This window comes from Tachypleus tridentatus, chromosome 7, assembly GCF_004210375.1.
Source record: "Tachypleus tridentatus isolate NWPU-2018 chromosome 7, ASM421037v1, whole genome shotgun sequence".
Lineage (NCBI taxonomy): Eukaryota > Metazoa > Arthropoda > Merostomata > Xiphosura > Limulidae > Tachypleus > Tachypleus tridentatus.
This window is the reverse complement of record NC_134831.1, coordinates 76,822,761-76,842,824: the sequence shown is the minus strand read 5'-3', so window position 1 is coordinate 76,842,824 and position 20,064 is coordinate 76,822,761. Positions and strand designations below refer to the sequence as shown.

The 20,064-nt window shown below is 35.4% G+C and overlaps 1 protein-coding gene across 3 annotated transcripts in view; it reads right to left on the bottom strand.

Moving 5' to 3' along the window:
• Positions 1–20,064, bottom strand: part of LOC143256015 (electroneutral sodium bicarbonate exchanger 1-like) — a 173,206-nt gene that overhangs the window by 75,241 nt on the left and 77,901 nt on the right. The window contains exon 1 of one of the 3 annotated variants that reach the window (XM_076512569.1): positions 5,452–5,582. The exons of the other annotated variants lie outside the window; for them this stretch is intronic. Within the exon in view, the coding sequence (XP_076368684.1) occupies positions 5,452–5,504 (53 nt within the window). The 5' untranslated portion in view covers positions 5,505–5,582. Of the gene's footprint in view, positions 1–5,451; positions 5,583–20,064 lie in introns of those variants that run through there. 3 annotated transcript variants of the gene reach the window in all.

The following is a 20,064-nucleotide window of genomic DNA, read 5'->3' as shown; positions in this document are numbered from 1 at the left end:
CATGCTTTGTTAAGACCAGAAATATAGGGGGGTGCAGCCATACTCACGATTACCATTTGCGATTGTCATATATAAAAGTGTAGAAGGATGCCATCATGCTTTGTTAAGACCAGAAATATAGAGGGGTGCAGCCATACTCACGATTACCATTTGTGATTGTCATGTATATAAAAATGTAGAAGGATACCATCATGCTTTGTTAAGAATAAAAATATAGAGGGATACTGCCATACTCACGATTACCATTTGTGATTGTCATGTATATAAAAATGTAGAAGGATACCATCATGCTTTGTTAAGACCAGAAATATAGAGGGATACTGCCATACTCACGATTACCATTTGTGATTGTCATGTATATAAAAATGTAGAAGGATGCCATCATGCTTTGTTAAGAATAAAAATATAGAGGGATACTGCCATACTCACGATTACCATTTGTGATTGTCATGTATAAATATGTAGAAGGATGCCATCATGCTTTGTTAAGACCAAAAGTATAGAGGAATACAGCCACGTTCACGATTACTATTTGTGACTGTCATGCATCAAAATGTAGAAGAATTCAATCATATTCATGATCAAAAGTAACTGTAGTGTACAAGAATAAAAATCATGTAACTGATCAATAGTAGTTGTCATTCACAATCATTAGTTAGTGTACCAACAGTCGTCTGCCAAGAAGAAAAACTCAACTTTTTTAAAGTATCCCTTTATGAACTTATAGGTTAGTTTTTGGTTGTTTTTTTTTTTCATTTTACAGCAAGAGGTGTAAGTAAAGTATTTGTTAGTGGTATGGAATGCGGTATCACGAGCTTATCTTATGACAATATCATTGAGTTCATTCGAGGTCTTCTTAAATGTCATATCATTTGGAAGTTTCATTTATATGTGTCACACACACACAAAATGTCAGTACTAAAGGTGTAGAAACTAACAAACAACGGACTATAAATTACTTTTAGTAAAAACACTCCTGAAAAAGAATAGTTACAGAATAAAAGCATCACTTACACGAATATGGAGTTGTGCCACAGAAGATCGAAATTCGCCCGGCATGGCCAAGCGTGTTAAGGCGTGCGACTCGTAATCTGAGGGTCGCGGGTTCGCATCCCCGTCGCGCCAAACATGCTCGCCCTTTCAGCCGTGGGGGCGTTATAATGTGACGGTCAATCCGACTATTTGTTGGTAAAAGAGTAGCCCAAGAGTTGGCGGTGGGTGGTGATGACTAGCTACCTTCCCTCTAGTCTTACACTGTGAAATTAGGGACGGCTAGCACATATAACCCTCGAGTAGCTTTGTGCGAAATTCACAAACAAAAACTAAGATCGAAATCCAACTAAAACAAATGTTATTACACAAACTATGGTCTGATGTAAAAGGTTAAAGTTTTGCATGAGTAAGTGACTGCATCGTAGAGGGGTCTATGAGGTTAAAAGTATCATCACAAAAGCCCTCTATATAAGGTAGTACGTAAGAATTACGCACCAGCTGCTCTAAGATCACCTAATTAATATCATACTATTCAGCTGACAAACACTTTAACAAACTTTTACGGTACGGAAAATGTCTCCAGAATTCTTGGGTTGCTGTCAGATTGTAAGCTAAACGGTTCCCAGATAAACATTATTCTTCGCATCAGATGATAGGGAATATGCGTTAGCGACTTCGTACTACAAGGAACTTTTACAGATACACGCCTTGAGGGCAGGCCTAGAACATCAACTAATATCGAATATGAAGCCGCCATTTGGCATTTTTCAAATTTGGGCAACATTATGAACACAGCTCTTGACTGTTTGTCACCATTCCGTTATCGTGTTACGTTGATTCGTTATCAAAATTTATGCCTAAAGCGGCTCTTGTTTTGAAATAATTTTTGGTATATCATGAATTTTAATACAAATTTCCACAACAATTCACTTCACATCAACAACAATTATTTCCATATACTTATGATCCGGCATAGCCAGATGGTTAGGGCGCTTGACTTGCAACCTGGGGTCTTTGGTTCTAATCTCACCAAAAATGCTTGCCCTTTTAGCTGTGGCGGCGCTTTAATGTTATGGTCAATTCAATTATTCATTGGTAAAAGAGTAGCCTATGAGTTGGCGGTGGGTGGTGATGACTAGCTGCCTTCCCTCTAGTTGTTAACTGCTAAATTAAGGATGGCTAGCACAGATAGCCCTCGTGCAAGTTTGTGCAAAATCCAGAACAAACCAAACACCTCTATATTTTGAATTATTTGACTGTCATTCACTTCTGAATCACCTAAGATATCTACCTACATTAACATGAATGATTCAAAATACTTTGTGAACTACCGTATGTGTGACTGTTTATGACAATACTAACTACATGCCACCATTTTCTCTTTTAAATTGTTGACCAGAAGGAATAAAACTGGCCGCCATCACCGACCTTCAACTGTTGTGTCACTCTTTACCAACGACTAGTGGAATTGACCGTCAATTTACAATGCTCCAACAGGTAAAATAGGCTATCCGAGTCCTGTTTTATGAACTAAATTTTACTATACAAACATTTTGTCTCTGTTCTATATGTCATAAGAATAAGTTAAATCTGTTTATTATATATTTTTTGGGATTCCACACCAGCATTAATCTAAGTATCCACCAAAGTATAACCTTCCCGCGAAGACTTTATCTAGTGGTAGCTACTTTCAACTAGTGACGCGGATCATCTGAGATATTCGAAATACGCATCAATGAATCTGACCAAGAAAAGGGATCAATATCCAAGTAAGGGGCTGTTTAAAAATTACAAACCGCAGAAACTTAACAACTGCTTCTTTATAAATATTTGTGTAAATATTTCTTCCCACAAGTACACTTAGTGAACTCAGCGTTGTGTTACACAAACATTACAGTCATTCTTAAATTATCTTGACATTTCACATAGTCAGTTTGCTTTCCTGCCGCTTGTAAGTATAATTAATCAATCAACAAACACTAAACACATAAGGTAAGTTTTACATGACGCAGCCACTAGTACAAGTGACGCCAGGTATGAAACGGTAAAATGGTTGTATACAACGGTGATCTTACATAAAAATTACAACGAGTTATATAGAAGTTATTTATACAGGTTATTCCCCGCCATACCTAGTATCACTTAAGGAAAAAATGACTATATCGTGTACTACTGTTTTATGCTATGCGATAAGCGTTATTTTCCCGGTTTATCAAAATCCCCTGACGTAGAACAAAATCAAAAAATAAAATTCAAACGACTCAGAATGAAATACACTGTGCGAGACGAACTGGTCAAAAAAGGCAGAGCTGTCTTTGAAGGTGAATGTCCTGTTGAACTTTAATAACTAGTGTGACGAAACAGTCCTGTGAAAGAACATGAATATCCGTACTTTGAGGAATTATCAAGTAATTACTGCGCATGTGCACTCCTGAGGTTGAAACTATCAATAACATGAAAACAAAGTAATATAAACGCCAGACTTTACTTCCAATACTTTGTTGTTGTTTTTTATGCAAGAATGTTAATTGTCAAAACCTGAGGTAACAAATGTATCGGTTATTGTAAGTTGTACAAATATATTTTCAACGACGAGAAAACTCAACCGGTTTGGAATTCCTAAAAGCTTGCACTGTGAAATTTAGAATTATTAGATTGGTTATTTTATTCATGGCCATAAGAGACAAAAATATCTGTTGAAGCAAATCTTCTAGTAACTAACTTATGTTAAAAGGTTCTAACCAAGTATCATCAATACACAAATTATTATGGTATACAACATCTTTTGTTATTTTACTAGCGGATCCGGCATGGCGAGGTGGTTAAGGCTCTCGACTCGCAATCTGAGGGTGGGGAGTTCGGTTCCCCATCACACGAACCATGTTCGTTCTTAGTTCAGCGATATACGTGACGATCAATCCTCCCATTCGTTGGTAAAAGAGTAGCCCAAGAGTTGGCGGTGGGTGGTGATGACTAGCTGCCTTCATTCTAGTCTTTCGCTGCTAAAGTAAAGACGGCTAACGCAGATAGTCCTCGTGTAGCTCTGCGTGAAGTTTGTTTAATTTCGCACAAAGCTACTCGAGGGTGATCTGCGCTAGCCGTTCCCAATTTAGCAGCGTAAGACTAAAGTAAGGCAGCTAGTCATCACCACCCACCACCAACTCTTAGACTACTCTTTTACCAACAAATAGTGGGATTGACCGTAACATTATAACGCCCTCACGAATGAAAGGGCGAACATGTTTGGTGCAACGTGGATTCAAACCTGCGACCCTCGAATTACGAGTCGAACGCCTTAACCCATCTGGCCTGGCCAGGCCGGGACCTGCGCGAAGTTAAAAAACAAAACAAATATTACTAGCGAAACATGACTTGTTAGTCAGTAGACAGTTTGATATTTTGTCTTTATAATAATTTTAAACAAGTCTTTATCTCCTGAAATCCAATAACATAGGGCCAGTAAAAAATAAAACCAAATACCACTATCATTGATATGTAATATTGTAATATCACATAAAACAGCTACAATCTTTGTAAATGTTACTGATGGCAACACTTTTGCAATTCTTCGGTAACACTGTCATTTTACATAATGTAATAACATTTCAAAACTAACATAAAATCCAGTTAAAACAGAAGCGTGCCATGTTTCATCACCTATTAGCAAGTCAACTTATAGCCAGATGACTAACTTTCAACCAGTAATATGTTCTTGTTAAAAATTCAAATATACATATATTTATTTATTTACAATATTTTTATTTGGCGACTATTTTGATAATGTTTTCCAAATCCCTGTGAACTAGTTTATATTACTGTTTTGTGTTAGCGCATTTGTATTAATATAGTTGACAAGTGTTATGCTTGTTTATCCTAATAACACATCCAACTATAATATACCTAATACACCAAGAAGTACTCTTTTGTTGTTTTTGTTTCCACATCTTCTAATTAGCACTTCTTCTGAATATGCGACACATCTGGGTCCAGTTCATGTTTTTTGAGACTTTAACACTCCTACGAAAAGACGTTTCTAGTCCTGATTTCTCCAAGCCCTTTATAACCTGGCTGTGGTTTCGCTAGATAGTAGATAGGGACAGTGGGAATCTCGTTAATCCATTCATTAATGGATTTAAATGGCAATTTCATTTAAATACAAAATTATTAGCCTAATATTAATAACCTTTCAAGTTGCTCTGGGGCCTATTAGGCCCCACTTTTCGTAGGAGTGTTAATTTATGTATGGAAACAACATACTGATGCAGTTGTGCGCACGCGTTATTGAGATATTGCTTATGAAATTCTTGTAGGAAAGCATACCACTACTATACGAGAAAGCGTAATGAGTGAAATGCATATACTATCAAAGTTTTTAATACATTCTTTATATATTTACATTTCTGTGATAAACGCAAGTTCTACAAACTTATAAGAACTAAAACAAGTGTTTCAACCTACCGGTAACGAAACTGGTATCTGACCGCAGAAGGCACGATTACAGAGAGATCCATGTTGATCGAACAAGATAAGATATTAAAGTCAGCATTAAGTGACACGTTCGAATTTATATGGTCCAAATGTAAGCTGATACACTACGCATAACTTTGACCATACTCAGAAGTGCTTAATAACACCTGACAAACAACGTAACTGAACTCTGCCCATGCAACATTATAATTAAAATATCGAGAAGGATGACAAGAACCAAAGTCCATAAACAAATAGGACTACAAACACCCACATAATATACAAATGTTACAGATACTGTTTTGGTGCTTGTAACATTGCGTCAGTTATTTCGATACTTGGTCGAATTAATTATCCAATTTGTTGTTCTATTACTACGAAGAAAACCAGGCTTTCAGCTGGATGTGCTAATTATCCTAAGCTGACTTTCTGGTTACAAGATATTTTATCTGGTTAATCAGTTATGTTAGTAATTTAAAATGTGGTTGGGAAGAAATAACTTTCTTTTTTGTTATTCAAACATCTCATTTGTTAACATAGTTTTATATTAGAATTTTAAACTTCGTGCTAAGATAGATTCGATCATTAAACTTGGTCATCAAGTGCCTGGTTAGGCTTAACGCTTAATATAGCGCTATTATGCCGGTTGAACCATTTTCAATTGGTTACCAGTATAATTTTTCAACAAGTGTGCTGAGTTCACCGAGGAAAATCGAACCCCTGATCTTAGCGTTGTAAATCCATTAAGTCACCGCTGTACCACGGGGGACGTTTTCAACAAATTACCACAATTACCGCGATGACTAACTAGAGGTGGAAACTACGGCTCTATATACAACGAAGGTTTAGCATTAACATACGAAAGTTTCTGTTAACTGTACTGATTATGGTGAGAGGTAATACTTATTAAACGTTCAGTCAGTTTTATAAAACCATACATCTACATATGATGTCAGAAAGGTCATTCCCAAATTGCTACACTTTACTTGTATATAACAAGGAAAGTTTGTTTGTTTGTTTGTTTTTGAATTTCGCGCAAAGCTACTCGAGGACTATCTGCGCTAGCCGTCCCTAATTTAGCAGTGTAAGACTAGAGGGAAGGCATCACCACCCACCGCCAACTCTTGGGCTACTCTTTTAGCAGCGAATAATGGGATTGACCGTCACATTATAACGCCCCCACGACTGAAAGGGCGAGCATGTTTGGTGCGACCGGGATTCGAACCCGCGACCCTCGGATGACGAGTCGAACACCTTAACACGCTTGGCCATGCCGGGCCAACAAGGAAAGTACAATCGTTGAAGCTTCACAGCTTATGTGAATTGCTATCCAAAATTTACGAGACAGGATTTCTACACATTTTTTACAGGTTTAAAGTAATCAATATTCTCAAGTGCATAACACAAAACACATTAAACATCAGAATATAGTAACAACAGCTGGAGTTTGTTTGTTTGTTTTTGTTCTTTTTTGCATGGGAATATTAAAAGTAAATTATTATTAAAGAGGTTTATTTGTTTATGATAAATGTAGACAGAATTATGTCTACGAATAATGATATTTTAGTGTTCAGCAGAATCTTCTGGAAAGTACACCTTAAGTATATTGACGTAAACTCTGAAAAGATGAGAAAAAGACATTCATTATTCTCTAGTTAAACAACAACTACAAATGAAGCTCTTTTAGCGCTTATGAAGATGATTGGCTTTACCACACCATGTATCTGATAAGTACATTTGTAGCAATAACAACTAAAAAACAGGAAACATTACTTCAAACAGAAGTAAAATAACAAGAAAAGGGCGAAGGATATAAAGCAAAAAATATAGGAGTGTGAGAGTCAAACACACTTACGTAAACTTAGTAAATGTGAATTAGATGCATACCATGTCCACCTGGTATTAGAAGCAAACACTCCTACAGAAATGTTGTAAATGTGAATTAGATGTATACCATGTCCACCTGGTGTTAGTACCAAACACTCCTACAGAAATGTTGTAAATGTAAATTAGATGTATACCATGTCCACCTCGTGTTAGTGCCAAACACTCCTACAGAAATGTTGTAAATGTGAATTAGATGTATACCATGTCCACCTGGTGTTAGTACCAAACACTCCTACAGAAATGTTGTAAATGTAAATTAGATGTATACCATGTCCATCTGGTGTTAGAACCAAACACTCCTACAGAAATGTTGTAAATGTGAATTAGATGTATACCATGTCCACCTGGTGTTAGTACCAAACACTCCTACAGAAATGTTGTAAATGTAAATTAGATGTATACCATGTCCACCTGGTGTTAGTACCAAACACTCCTACAGAAATGTTGTAAATGAGTGTTGGACATATGCCATGTCCACATGAAACAATGAATACCAAACACACTTGCAGAAAAGCTGTAAATGAGAGATAGACATACGTTATGTCCCCCAAAACAACAAGCACCAAACACACCTATAGAAGTGCAGTCAGCAGCCCTCTACCAGCTCTAATCCATATTAACTGTGATTAACTGTCACTTTTAAAAAGCATCCACAGCTGAAAGTGGAGGAAGTATTTTGTGGTATCGCACGGATTTGATCCACGCTCAACAGCTCCGAAATCCAGAGCTTTATTACGGAGTAACCAGTGCCAGTCTTAGTTTTTGCACAGGTATTAAACTTAGGCCTACTCGAGTCACAAGCAGTGATGATCTGTTTCATATAATTTGAGACATTTTATGGAAGACAAAACTTTCAGAACATTTCATTTTTAGTTAACAGGCTATATAACCTCACAACTTACTCAAAGTTCTTTCTTTTTTGTTTCATCTCTGTTCTTATAATCTTGCTCATTTCTTGAGTTCCTGAAGTGTTACCAGATGACACGTTCCATAAGAAATAAAATACGAGAATAAACGAATGTATGAAAACAAAAGGATGAGTTACAGTAAAGAAACATGAAGGTGATACACAGCAAACACGAATGCATAAATATGAAAATAAAAATGAAATATCGAAGTTGTTAAACACACCACGAAATGATGCAAAAAAAGATCCCCCCAAGGGACAGCGGAAGGTTTACGAACTTACAACGCTAAAATTTGAGGTTAGATTCCCCACAGTGGATACAACAGATAGCCCAATACGGGCACCCATTTACACTGCAGTATGTCGGCAGATATTTAGCTCCGGAAACTGAGTTTCGATACCTCTAGTTGGTGCAGCACAGATAGTCTATCGTGTAGCTAACTTTGTGCTGAATTACAAAGAAACAAAAAAAATATACGTCGTCATAAACCCAAAACTAAGTATAAATCAAACATAAAGAACATATAAGCCTTTAAAGGTTTTTCCTTCAAAGATAAGTTAAATAACTCAAAAAGTGTTTTATGTACGAAAAACTCGTACTGTTTCTCCACTGAACTTCTTATATTAAGCTGATTTCTTCCGTGTTTAAAATTGCTAAACTATTAAATTATATATTTAGATGCTGTAAAAAAAAAAGTAAAACTTTAGACCTCCCCAGAAAAGTAAGTTCAAACTAGAAATAACAGAAATGTTGAATAACAAACACATACTACAGTGTGTAGTATTAGATCAACCAGCAACTTACATCAAAGCTTCACATATGTATACAAACAAAAACACTTCTATATAAATTATATGTTTATGAGGTTTCTTCAACATGAGTTTTTGTCGCTTTTCCACGTTGCCCGTGTTTCTTTAGCTTGGAAACTTTTAAGTTTATTTTCGCTGTTTTCGTTTAACTGTGTTTGTAAAGAAACGACCAAACAAAGAATTTCAATGAATGGATTTCAGTTAGTTGGGTTTCCTGGGAAATGTCTCGGGTTCAGCTTGTTAAAGAGAGTAACCGTTTACTTATTTATTTTCATTTGTTATTAAACTGATTCTTCAAAAGCATCATTTTCGGTAACTAAAATAATAATAATACTGTTGCCTCCAGTGCTCTAGAGGTATGTCTGCAGAATTAACACTCCTATAATCGGTTTTTCAAACCTGTGATAAGTACACTATAGATAGCCCATTGGATAGATTTCTGCTTAATTATAAACAAACTAAATTGAACTAAAAACATATAGAATGCAACATATAAAAAAAGTAATGGTGAAAAATTCGCCAACTTAAAATAATTTTATCATTCGGGCAGCACACACATATATACACACATTATTGGACAGTGTTTATATCACGTATATTTCATATCTAAAGAACGGCATTTTTTTTCTTATAAGATTTTGTTTGAAACCTGATTTCTTAACGAGTACTATTTCTCGAGAGAAATGATATTTTATTTTCTGTAATAATAAGTTTTTATATTTAAAAAACCAAACTATGCTAAAACTTATAATAGCTGTACATTTAAATTAGATATAAAGGATTGATAAGCGCATGCATACCCTGCAAGAACGTAAACTTTAAATTTACGTCAAAAATAACTTCTGAGCATTGTAGTTTATAAGAGACTTTTGAAATGCCCGTGCACCACCGACTGGAACATTTTGTTTTATGCATGCGACAACAAAAAGAAGTTACGCACACTGCACTGGAACATTGTTTTATAAGAAGTAGACGCTCTTAGAACAAGAGTAGGCGCGAACCTTTATGACGTGTTAACAAAGTGTCATTATCACACTACACGCGTAGGCGGTTAGTCCTTTTGTCCCGTATTAAGGAACAAACAAGCTTGCTTCGTCAAACTGTACTTTAATAGTAATTTCCATTACATGGACTTCGAATTAATAATACTATGTTCCCTGTTTTGATCATTGAATGTGTCCATAATTCATAAAATAATATACACAAAACCAGATAAATACGAAATTTATAACAACTGAGAAAGATTTACATAAAAAAGTAAAATGAATGGAAAAAGTAAAAGTGAAATACTTATACAAAAAAAATCAAATATACGTTTAGGAGAGAAATAAAGAAAAGTGTATGCAGATGGTGTGTGTTTTTTCTTCCAGCAAAGCCACATCGGGCTATCTGCTGAGTCCACCTAACTAAAACAAACAATGAAACCATAACAAAACAGAAAGAATATATCATTTGTTGGAATAATTAAAGAAAAACATATTTGGAACAGAAAACAGAAAGATATGAATATAAAATAAGAAAACTTTAAAAGATGTATACGGAAAAATACATGCATATATAAGATACTGAGAATAATAAAAATACGATATATACAAAAATATGTTTACATAAAAAAACAGTAATACGATAATAAAAGAATACAAAGAGGTAAATATAGAAAGATATACATGGAAGAGAAAACTATGTGAAATTAAAACCACAACTGTATGTAAAAACAAATAGATCTGATGACACAATAGACACTATATGAAAGACAAAAACTGAGATATACAAACTTGCACAAACAAGAATGATGTTAAATGAGTGAAAAGGAAAAGAGGGCACATGAAATAAAAATACCAAACACGAACAAACCTGTGCAAAATAAACACGAGAGGAAAACAGATAAGAAGCAGAGATGCTGTATTTGAAAGAAACACAAAAATATGAGAAGCCGCATGTGTGAAAAGGTAAAACAGAAGAAAACATAGAAAAGAAGCAGAGATGCTGTATTTTTAAAACAACACAAAAACTGCATAGTATGACGTGTGAAAAGATAAATATGAAATGTCTACAGGAGAAAAATAATACAGAAACGAATTAATATACACACACATATATATATATGTACGTAATATTTATTCAAAGTTCAACTACTTTCCCATCTTTTAGTTTGCCTAATATTTTAAAGAAATGCAATATCCTGCTGATACTTGTATGTTTGTCTGTTTTGGAATTTTGCACAAAGCTACACGAGGGCTATCTACGCTAGCCATCCCTAATTTAACAGTTTAGGCTACTTTTTTACTAACGAATAGTGGGATTGACCGTAACATTATAACGCCCCCACGGCTGAAAGGGCGAGTATGTTTGGTGCGACGGGGATACGAACCCCAGACCCTCAGATTACGAGTCGAACGCCTTAACCCACCTGGCCATTCCGAGCCACTTGTATGTTAGAGGATACAGTTTGGGACCAGAAGAGATCTATGTATCTGCTCTTTCTTACATCATGTTTATAACCTTTGCTGTTTTTACTCTTTCCAAATTAAACTACTTTGTTCTATATCCTCCTTCATACGTTATTCAATATGGCTAAAGTTATTTAATACTTGTAGCTGTTTGAAACCTCAACCGGAATATTTTACCTTGTAATTTATTTTAGTTCTTCGCTGCTTCTATCGTCCTTAGTTTTTGTTTTTTTTTGTTGATTGTTGACGTTTAGTTAACGGAGGTATTTATTTTTTAAAACCACAAACTGATTCTGCAATCTACCTGTCTTTGAAATATTGGGTAAACCGAAACACATTCAACTTAAATGAAAACTATATCTACCTGTCTAGTTATTTTTGCAGCATTGTATATATATTACTTAAATTAAAATGCAAAAATAAATAAAAAAAGAGGCCAGAGATGGCTAAATATTTTGCGTGCCCGGAATGGGAATCCGAAGGTTCGTGATTGGCAGTTGGTGCTTTTGACTATCTGATTTCTTTATCTTATTGGAGAGAGTTATGTACAGATAGCATGTTTTGTATGGTTGTACAAAATTCTAAAACAAATAAAAATAAACAAAGGGCAATCCGAACTTGTAACACATAGCTACGAAAAAGCAAAACCACATATCATGTAAGGTCAATCATGTCTTTAATTCACTGGTAGAAATATCACGTATTTAATGACCATTCATTAATAATTCAGCCTATGCTATATATATATATATATATCGTAGTCTCCAGAGTCTTGTCCAAGAATAATAGAGACTCACTCATGTTAAGTGTCATTGGACGAATGGAAGCCGGAAATAACAGCAGGATGTTGCTAACCGGTGTCGTAAGCACTATGCAGAACCGCTTCCGCAAACTAATGGTTCAATTAATCGTACGCCCAGAAAAACGTAAACTCTAATCTGTAATACAAGCAGTTAACTGATCACTATCCAGTCATAGTGTACGTGCTTCAACACTGAATCAGTTGTTCACAGCCTCAACTGAACTCTATATCAGTATACAGACGTGTGTAAACAGACTAAGCAGGCCCGGTTGGTGTGCTAGACACCCAAAAAGACGCATTCCGTTCACAGCAAGACACAAAACAGCTTGGCTGTAGTGGTATCACGTGGGGCAATCTTCTTTTTAGAGCTTCACCCTTCAGCTGTGTAACAGGTATAAACATCTGGGGGCTTCTTTGACTAGATTCTATACCATTTTCATTGGGGAACATGACATGACGCATATGGCGGTGATAAAAAGTGAGGTGTAGGATGAAATACGCATTGGTGAAAGTTTCAACCTTTCTACTCTACGGTATGGTACTATTCATTGTAGAAACTTTGTCTGATTTCAACCTACTAGATGTTGACGCTTGCCTCCCACAGCGCTAAACTATCCAACATTCTCTTTGAAAAAAAAAGACAGAGTGGAGGGGCCTACACGCTAACGGACTTCAATCCCCTAAAGCATTGATGTAGATGCTCATTGTAGACACATCGTCTCAACAAGCATGGGTATGGATGTTCACTGTAGATGCATCGTCTCATCAAGCACAGATAGGTGTGGATGTTCATCGTAGATGCACCGTCTCATTAAGCATGGGTGTGGGTGTTCATTGGAGATGCATAGTCTCATCAAGCACAGGTGTATGGGTATGGATCTTCATTCTGAATGCATCTCAGCTCATAAAATGACTCCAAGCATTAAAGATATTCTGGAAATAGTTTTTTTTAGAGGAATTGTACATTTTACAAGCTGTCTTTAATGCACGTGTTGACAGTACCTTTTATTAAAGCGAAACATTATGATAAGTAAATATGTTAAGTCATTGCTACAAAATGTTCAATAAGGAGTTTATTATTTATATTTCATATTACACACGAGATCATGAAAAGTTATACAACAAACAGAAAATTACGTATACGCAATGAAAAACCCATGAGTTATGAAAAAATAGGGGAAGAAAGATGTTTACAAAAAAATATACACGTGGACATTCAGGAACTAATATATATATAGAGAGAGTCAGAATTATCAATACAAAAACAGACGTAAATAAAAAGAACACAGAAAAATATAAACTTGTGTATACACACAACTGAAATATACGGTAAGTGGGTGTTTTCTTATAGCAAAACCACATCGAGCTATCTGCGGCGTTTACCAATGGGAATCGAACCTCTGATTTTAGCGTTATAAATACGTAGACTTACCACTGTACCAGCAGGAGACATAGAATAAGTAAAGAATGATATAAAAGGATGTGTTAACGCAGCCAAGAAACTTTTACAGAGAAAAATAGAAAAGATGCATCTTGAATTACTGAAAGATAAAGCTGTGTAGGAGAGAAAAAAATAGGGATCAATGATATATAAACAAAACACAAAAAGTTATAAACAAAACAAAGAAACTTCCATACACAGTGGAAATAAAAACAAATGTAGAGAAAAGGAAACTTAGAAGATTGTACAGAAGATTTATGAATAGTATTTACTCAAGGAAAATATTCTTATAGAAGGGAACAAATAAAAATGTTTACAAAAAATGAGACGTAATCAGAACAGTTTGTTTGTGTTTGAATTTCACGCAAAGCTACACCAAGGCTATCTGCGCTTGCCGTTCCTAATTTAGCAGTGTAAAACTAGGTGGAAGGCATCTAGTTATCACGGCCCGGCATGGTCAAGCGTGTTAAGGCGTGCGACTCGTAATCTGAGGGTCGCGGGTTCGCATCCCCGTCGCGCTAAACATGCTCGCCCTTTCAGCCGTGGGGGTGTTATAATGTGACGATCGCTCCCACTATTTGTTGGTAAAAGAGTAGCCCAAGAGTTGGCGGTGGGTGGTGATGACTAGCTGCCTTCCCTCTAGTCTTACACTGCTAAATTAGGGACGGCTAGCACAGATAGCCCTCGAGTAGCTTTGTGCGAAATTCAAAAACAAACAGCTAGTTATCACCACCCACCGCCAGCTCTTGGGCTACTCTTTTACCAACGAATAGTAGGATTGACAGTCACATTCCCTGAAGTATTCCCTTTCATTTGCAACTGTTGATAGCCTTTTGATGACAGATATCCTTGAACAGCTGGTCAAGGAGACAATCTTTGATAACAACACTACTACTTCATGGTCACCTACTATGACGCCCCTTTGAAAGTCGGGTAAATCTTTGTTTTGCAGCTAAGTTAACCATGGTATTGCTAAATCCTTGCATTTTAAAGGCTCAAACAACCACTTAGCATATACATGTTATGAAGTGTTTTATAAGGGTGTGTGTGTCATGGGAAGGAAGGGATCCTAAAATAGCCAGGCAATGTAGATTCAAAATCGAGACACGCAATGATACTTATCTACCAAAAAGTATTAACAAAATGACGAAAAATACGAACGCATAGGTTTAAAGTTTGGGAGATAATTATGAAAACAGTGAATAATATGGGTACAAAGTGCAAATATTACGGCAATGTTCCACTATAATGTATGAAAATTAAGTGTACTAGTTATAGTCACGTTTGATAGGTTAAACATTGACTGGCTGTCATTCAACTAATCCGATAGTGTCATACCAGTATAACATCTGTAAAAGTATAGATAACCATATTATTCCCAGCAGTAGTGTGATGAATGCGCTCATTATTGTTAAAACAAAAATACTTCTTGACTTATGTGTAGAAATTGAAATTTAGCTGGATCATAATGAAATGGAACAGACCATAACAATTAAAACCTCCTTGCACTAAAACTTGTCCTTAGGCACGTAATTAAGCTTATACACAAATACTAGTTGTTAGGAAGAAGATTTGGTTTGGTTATTCTTAAGTGGAAAGCTACATATTGGACTACCTATGTGTTGCCCACCACGGGCATCAAAACCCAGATTTTAGCATCATAAGCCTGCAAATTTACCACTCATCCACTAGGGGAAAAGTTAAGCAGAAGAGAATATAATAATAGTAAATGAAATATACAAACTAAACACTTAAAAGATGACGTAATTTCGTTTCCAGCTTATAAAAAAATTATTCAAAACCCAGTCGTCACTAAATTTTATAAATTAAAAAGTAATTTATCTCTGTTCATTGAATTCAATGAATTGAAGCCACGCTTAAAGAACTTAAGGTTAAATTGGTTTCAAGTTGAAATTTTGTTTTCATACAAAAGATTTCACACGGGGTGTTGAATTTTTTTTATATCACTTGGAGTTCAGTAGGTGACCGGAACAAACAACTAGATCCATAAAACTGAGGACTTGTAATAATGACCTAAAAGTGTAGCTTCAACATAGCGATCAGCAAATGTTTACAAATGTGAATGTAATCTTGAAACTTAAATCTATCAATACTGATATTTTTTATGAGAGGGTGAAAAGGGGAGAACTACAGGAAATATCAACCTTGAGAGTTCTTTTCAACATCACAAAAAAACAACAAGTTATGTTGTTCAAGTTACGTGGTTAGCTGATGATGGTGACCTCTATCTCTCATTTTACTGTTTTTGAACACCAATATAACCCACTTTAGTTTTATCTTAATCACTTTGAGTTCAGGTGGCTTCCCACAAGGTGGCAACTTTCGACGTCAATCTGTTATTTCTGATTTTTCCCACTTTAGGTAGCCTACTTAAATAAAGTTCAATGTCAAAAGTTACACCAAAGAAACTGAGACCACAGTTAAGTAAATCAAAAACAGCATCATTCTTTATCATTCAACTGAAAAAAATTATGGTCTTCATTTTTATCACCATATTTTTGTTAAATCTTTAATGTAGTTAATTCTATCAGACTGTCTACTTCTTTTTTGTTTTGCTTTTTAATATTTATAAGAATCCTAGCTTTCCTCTCACACGTTTATCTTATTCTGAAAAACTTATACATAAATTTGTACTAATTCAAAAAAAACGCGTCAAGTGGGTGTTTCTAGGCGTACCTTTAAACTTTTCGACGAGGGTGTCTTGGAAGCTTCCCAGTGGCAAGTCTGTAGACTCACACTGCTAAAAACCGGGTTTCGATACCCGTGGTGGGGAGAGTACAGATAGCCCATTGTGTAGCTTTGTGTTTAATTCCAAATAATCAATCAATCAGTTGTTGCATAAATATTCAATGATTAATTTTTCAAATAAATTAGTTTCTTATTTATCAATAAAATCTAGTTCATGGTCCAGCACACAACAATAATTTGTTGTAAAACTGCTTGAACATATTTGCGTAGGTGACGATAATATTAATAGAACTATATAATTACATAGATTGGCTACTAATAGATTTTATCATGTGGTTAAGGCACTCGACTCGTAATCAGAGGGTCGCGAGTTCAAATTCCTGTCACACTTGAAGTAAAGAAATTTCTTGTAATATATCTATCATTTCTGCTAAATTCTCCAAGAAGAATTTGTTACAAAGATGGCTAGCCATTCCTGAATATTTTTTCTCTGTAGAAAAATACTTGTATAATGTTGGATAAGCATACCATACAGCAAGTGTTGATCTCAGATTGCAAGCAGCCCATCTTGGTCACAAAACTCTATCAATCTCCAGAATTTCTAGTCCAATTTCTTCCGAAATGTCGAAAAGTTCCATTTGTGTTTTGTTTGATTGGTGAAAAATCGTACAGATCTTATCTATGAACACTCTGATGACTATCAGTGACAGAATAATCCGAAACCAGTTACAAGCGGTTATTTAAGCACTACCAAATTATAGTGTCAGAAAAATCATTTTTAAGTTTAGTGCTCACCCCTGACTTGCAGCCAAGCATTACACTTGCACCATCTGAGCAGAATGCGACCAAATTATTTTTCAAATATCCACGATCAGATCCTGCATCATGCAAACTTTTTAATAGAGATGTGTATATTATTTCAGTACTCTGTCCTTTCAACTGAACCAAATCAAGAAAAATTATTCATGACAGGTCACAATTTTCAACTTTTACAAAAATTATGATCACTGGTTTACTAGATATGGTTGAAGTTTCATCAATGATGACACAGAGTTTTAAATTTTGTTCAATTGTTTTAGTAAATATTTCATTTTTAATTTCCTTTGCAATGCGATCAATTATTTTAACAGCAGTTTTCCGAGAATGGGGTCCCACAGCCCATGTTCAGCCCATTTTTATTTGTATCTCAATCCCATCTACAACGTAATAAAATTGCCTGCTTCGTTTTGCTACATTGTAGATTGTACTAAAAACTTTACATGTAGAGCTAACACATTTTTTGGTTTATTTTATCTATGCAGTTGGTAATTGCATCATCTGTACGATCTTTCAACTGCATTGCACATATGTTTTGTGCCTTCGATGAAAAATTTTCATTCGTTTTTTTTCTGACAGATGCTTGCTGGATCTTCATCATCTCTTGTTTCAGCAGTATTAGAAACTGAAGTTTCATCGCTTCTTGAACTTGCTGGTGTTACATGTTGCTTTGAAGTTTCACTTCTTGAGGTTTTTCTTACAAACTCCTGTATATCATGTCGCCGCTTCATTTTAGAGGCTCAAACCTGAAATGCCAAAGTTCCTTTGTTCAAAAATAAATGTATTAATATAACCTCTTATCAAACTTTCACCACAAAGGGTAAAAATATAAATTATTTTTATAAATTTTCATATGAAAACTATTTTTATAATCATCTTTTAATTTTTTGGCGGCGTATAAACAAAGAAAATTAATTTAACGTTTAACTGTTTTTGTTAGGTGACTCTGTTCTGCTTACATAAGGAATTTTATATATGTTTATATCAACAAGCATAATATAGTAAATTATATTGTTTTACCAAGCCATACAATTATAATACAAATATAGTACTACGGCGTTATGGTTCATGTTTACATCCATTATTGGAATAGTTTTTCTACGTGAGTAACAGACTACTAATCCTAGTATCCAAATTTCATATCCTGTCAGTATGAAAATACAAGCAAAGAGAGATTCAGTATCCCGAACAAAAACATGAGATGTGTTTTATTCCCTTAGACAGTCAGACTCCATTACGTACAACGTTTACAATTTTTGATAATATGCATACTAAAAGAATGTGTCCGTGTCTGAACCAATTAACTGTTTAACCAGCACAATTTGGCTTTAAAACGATGAGGGACAGCAATATTGACCAACCAGTACTGAAAAGATTGACAACGAAAACGTCAACCCAGGCTAAATCTCCAATCCATGAACTTTTAATTTTTCTCTAAAATAGTAAAACCTACAAAATAGCATTGAGCCTCACAGTTTAACGTTAATAGCGTAGAAGTCTACACAGACTATGTCATTTGTCAAACTCACCTTCTTTTCTCTGTCTGCTCCAAGTATGACAGATGACTGGTACCAAATGTTCACACAGGAAAATGTAGGCCAACATTAGTCTACGGTAATGTTCTTCTTCCTTCGTCTAAGATGGCTGATCTGTCACTTGTAGAGGTTTGTGCAAATCCGGCATCAAACGTTATCGTACTAATTTACATGTGTATCATTGCGCGTGACTTTACCTAGCAAGAATCCCCCTAGTGAAAGTCGATTACGTAGCATGAATTCCCATAGTGAGAGTCGATACATTGTACATCTAGCATCAGAGGGCTAAGACTCGGTAAGAACCGGTTCGGTGAACTCGTGTAATTTTAAGAGTAAGTTCTTACGAGCCGGCTGAATCCCACCACTGGTTAAGATATTTTTTTCTTCGACAGCTGCGCTAAACCCGAGGGAGAATTCAAACTGACCATTCAAACTGGTTAAAGCTACACGAACAAACAAAGTTTATCACCATTTCACATTTTAAAATCAATAACACAAACTCAGAATGCTGACTCAAATATCATTGTTTTGTAAACTTGAAGAACTTGGATACTGCTGATATGTGGAAGAATGGTGTTATACCTCAATCGTCCAGCCAACTCTTTTTATCTTTTAAAATAAGTAAAATCGGAACTTGAAATTATTTCAGGCAGGATTAGAATAAATTAATCTATGAGACCTTTCTTTTATCTATATTTTTGTGCGCCAGCAATACCAAGTGTGCTGTGGATTGCACCTATATCCGATTCAATTTTATTACTTACAGAACAACTACTAGTCTATTCTCAAATTGAAATTCTTATAACCAGGATTAGAGTAAATTATCCTATGATGACTCCGGTGGGATCAAATATATCAAACGACAGGATTTGACCTCCTGAGTTCTAAACTGTAATTAGATCTCAAATCGGAAAAAGATGATGGAGCTATGAGCTAGAAGTTTGTAATTAAAAAAAAGTAGAATGATACAAGAACACCTAGGATCATAATATGCCACTGGGCAACAAGATTGCAACTACAGAACCTAAAAGACCTTGATGTGCTGTTAGCCGTGATTTTTCTGAGGATCGTAAGAAGCTGAGGGCTGTGAGATAATGAAGGAACTGGCTGACGTTGACGCTGAGAAATCTTGGTGATGTAATGTGGTTATTCAACCTCTTAAAGACGAAAGATACACCTCCTAATTTGAGTCTGCGCTCTTAAACGTTCGCTAGCTTAGTGAAGAACAAAAATAATACAATGTATCA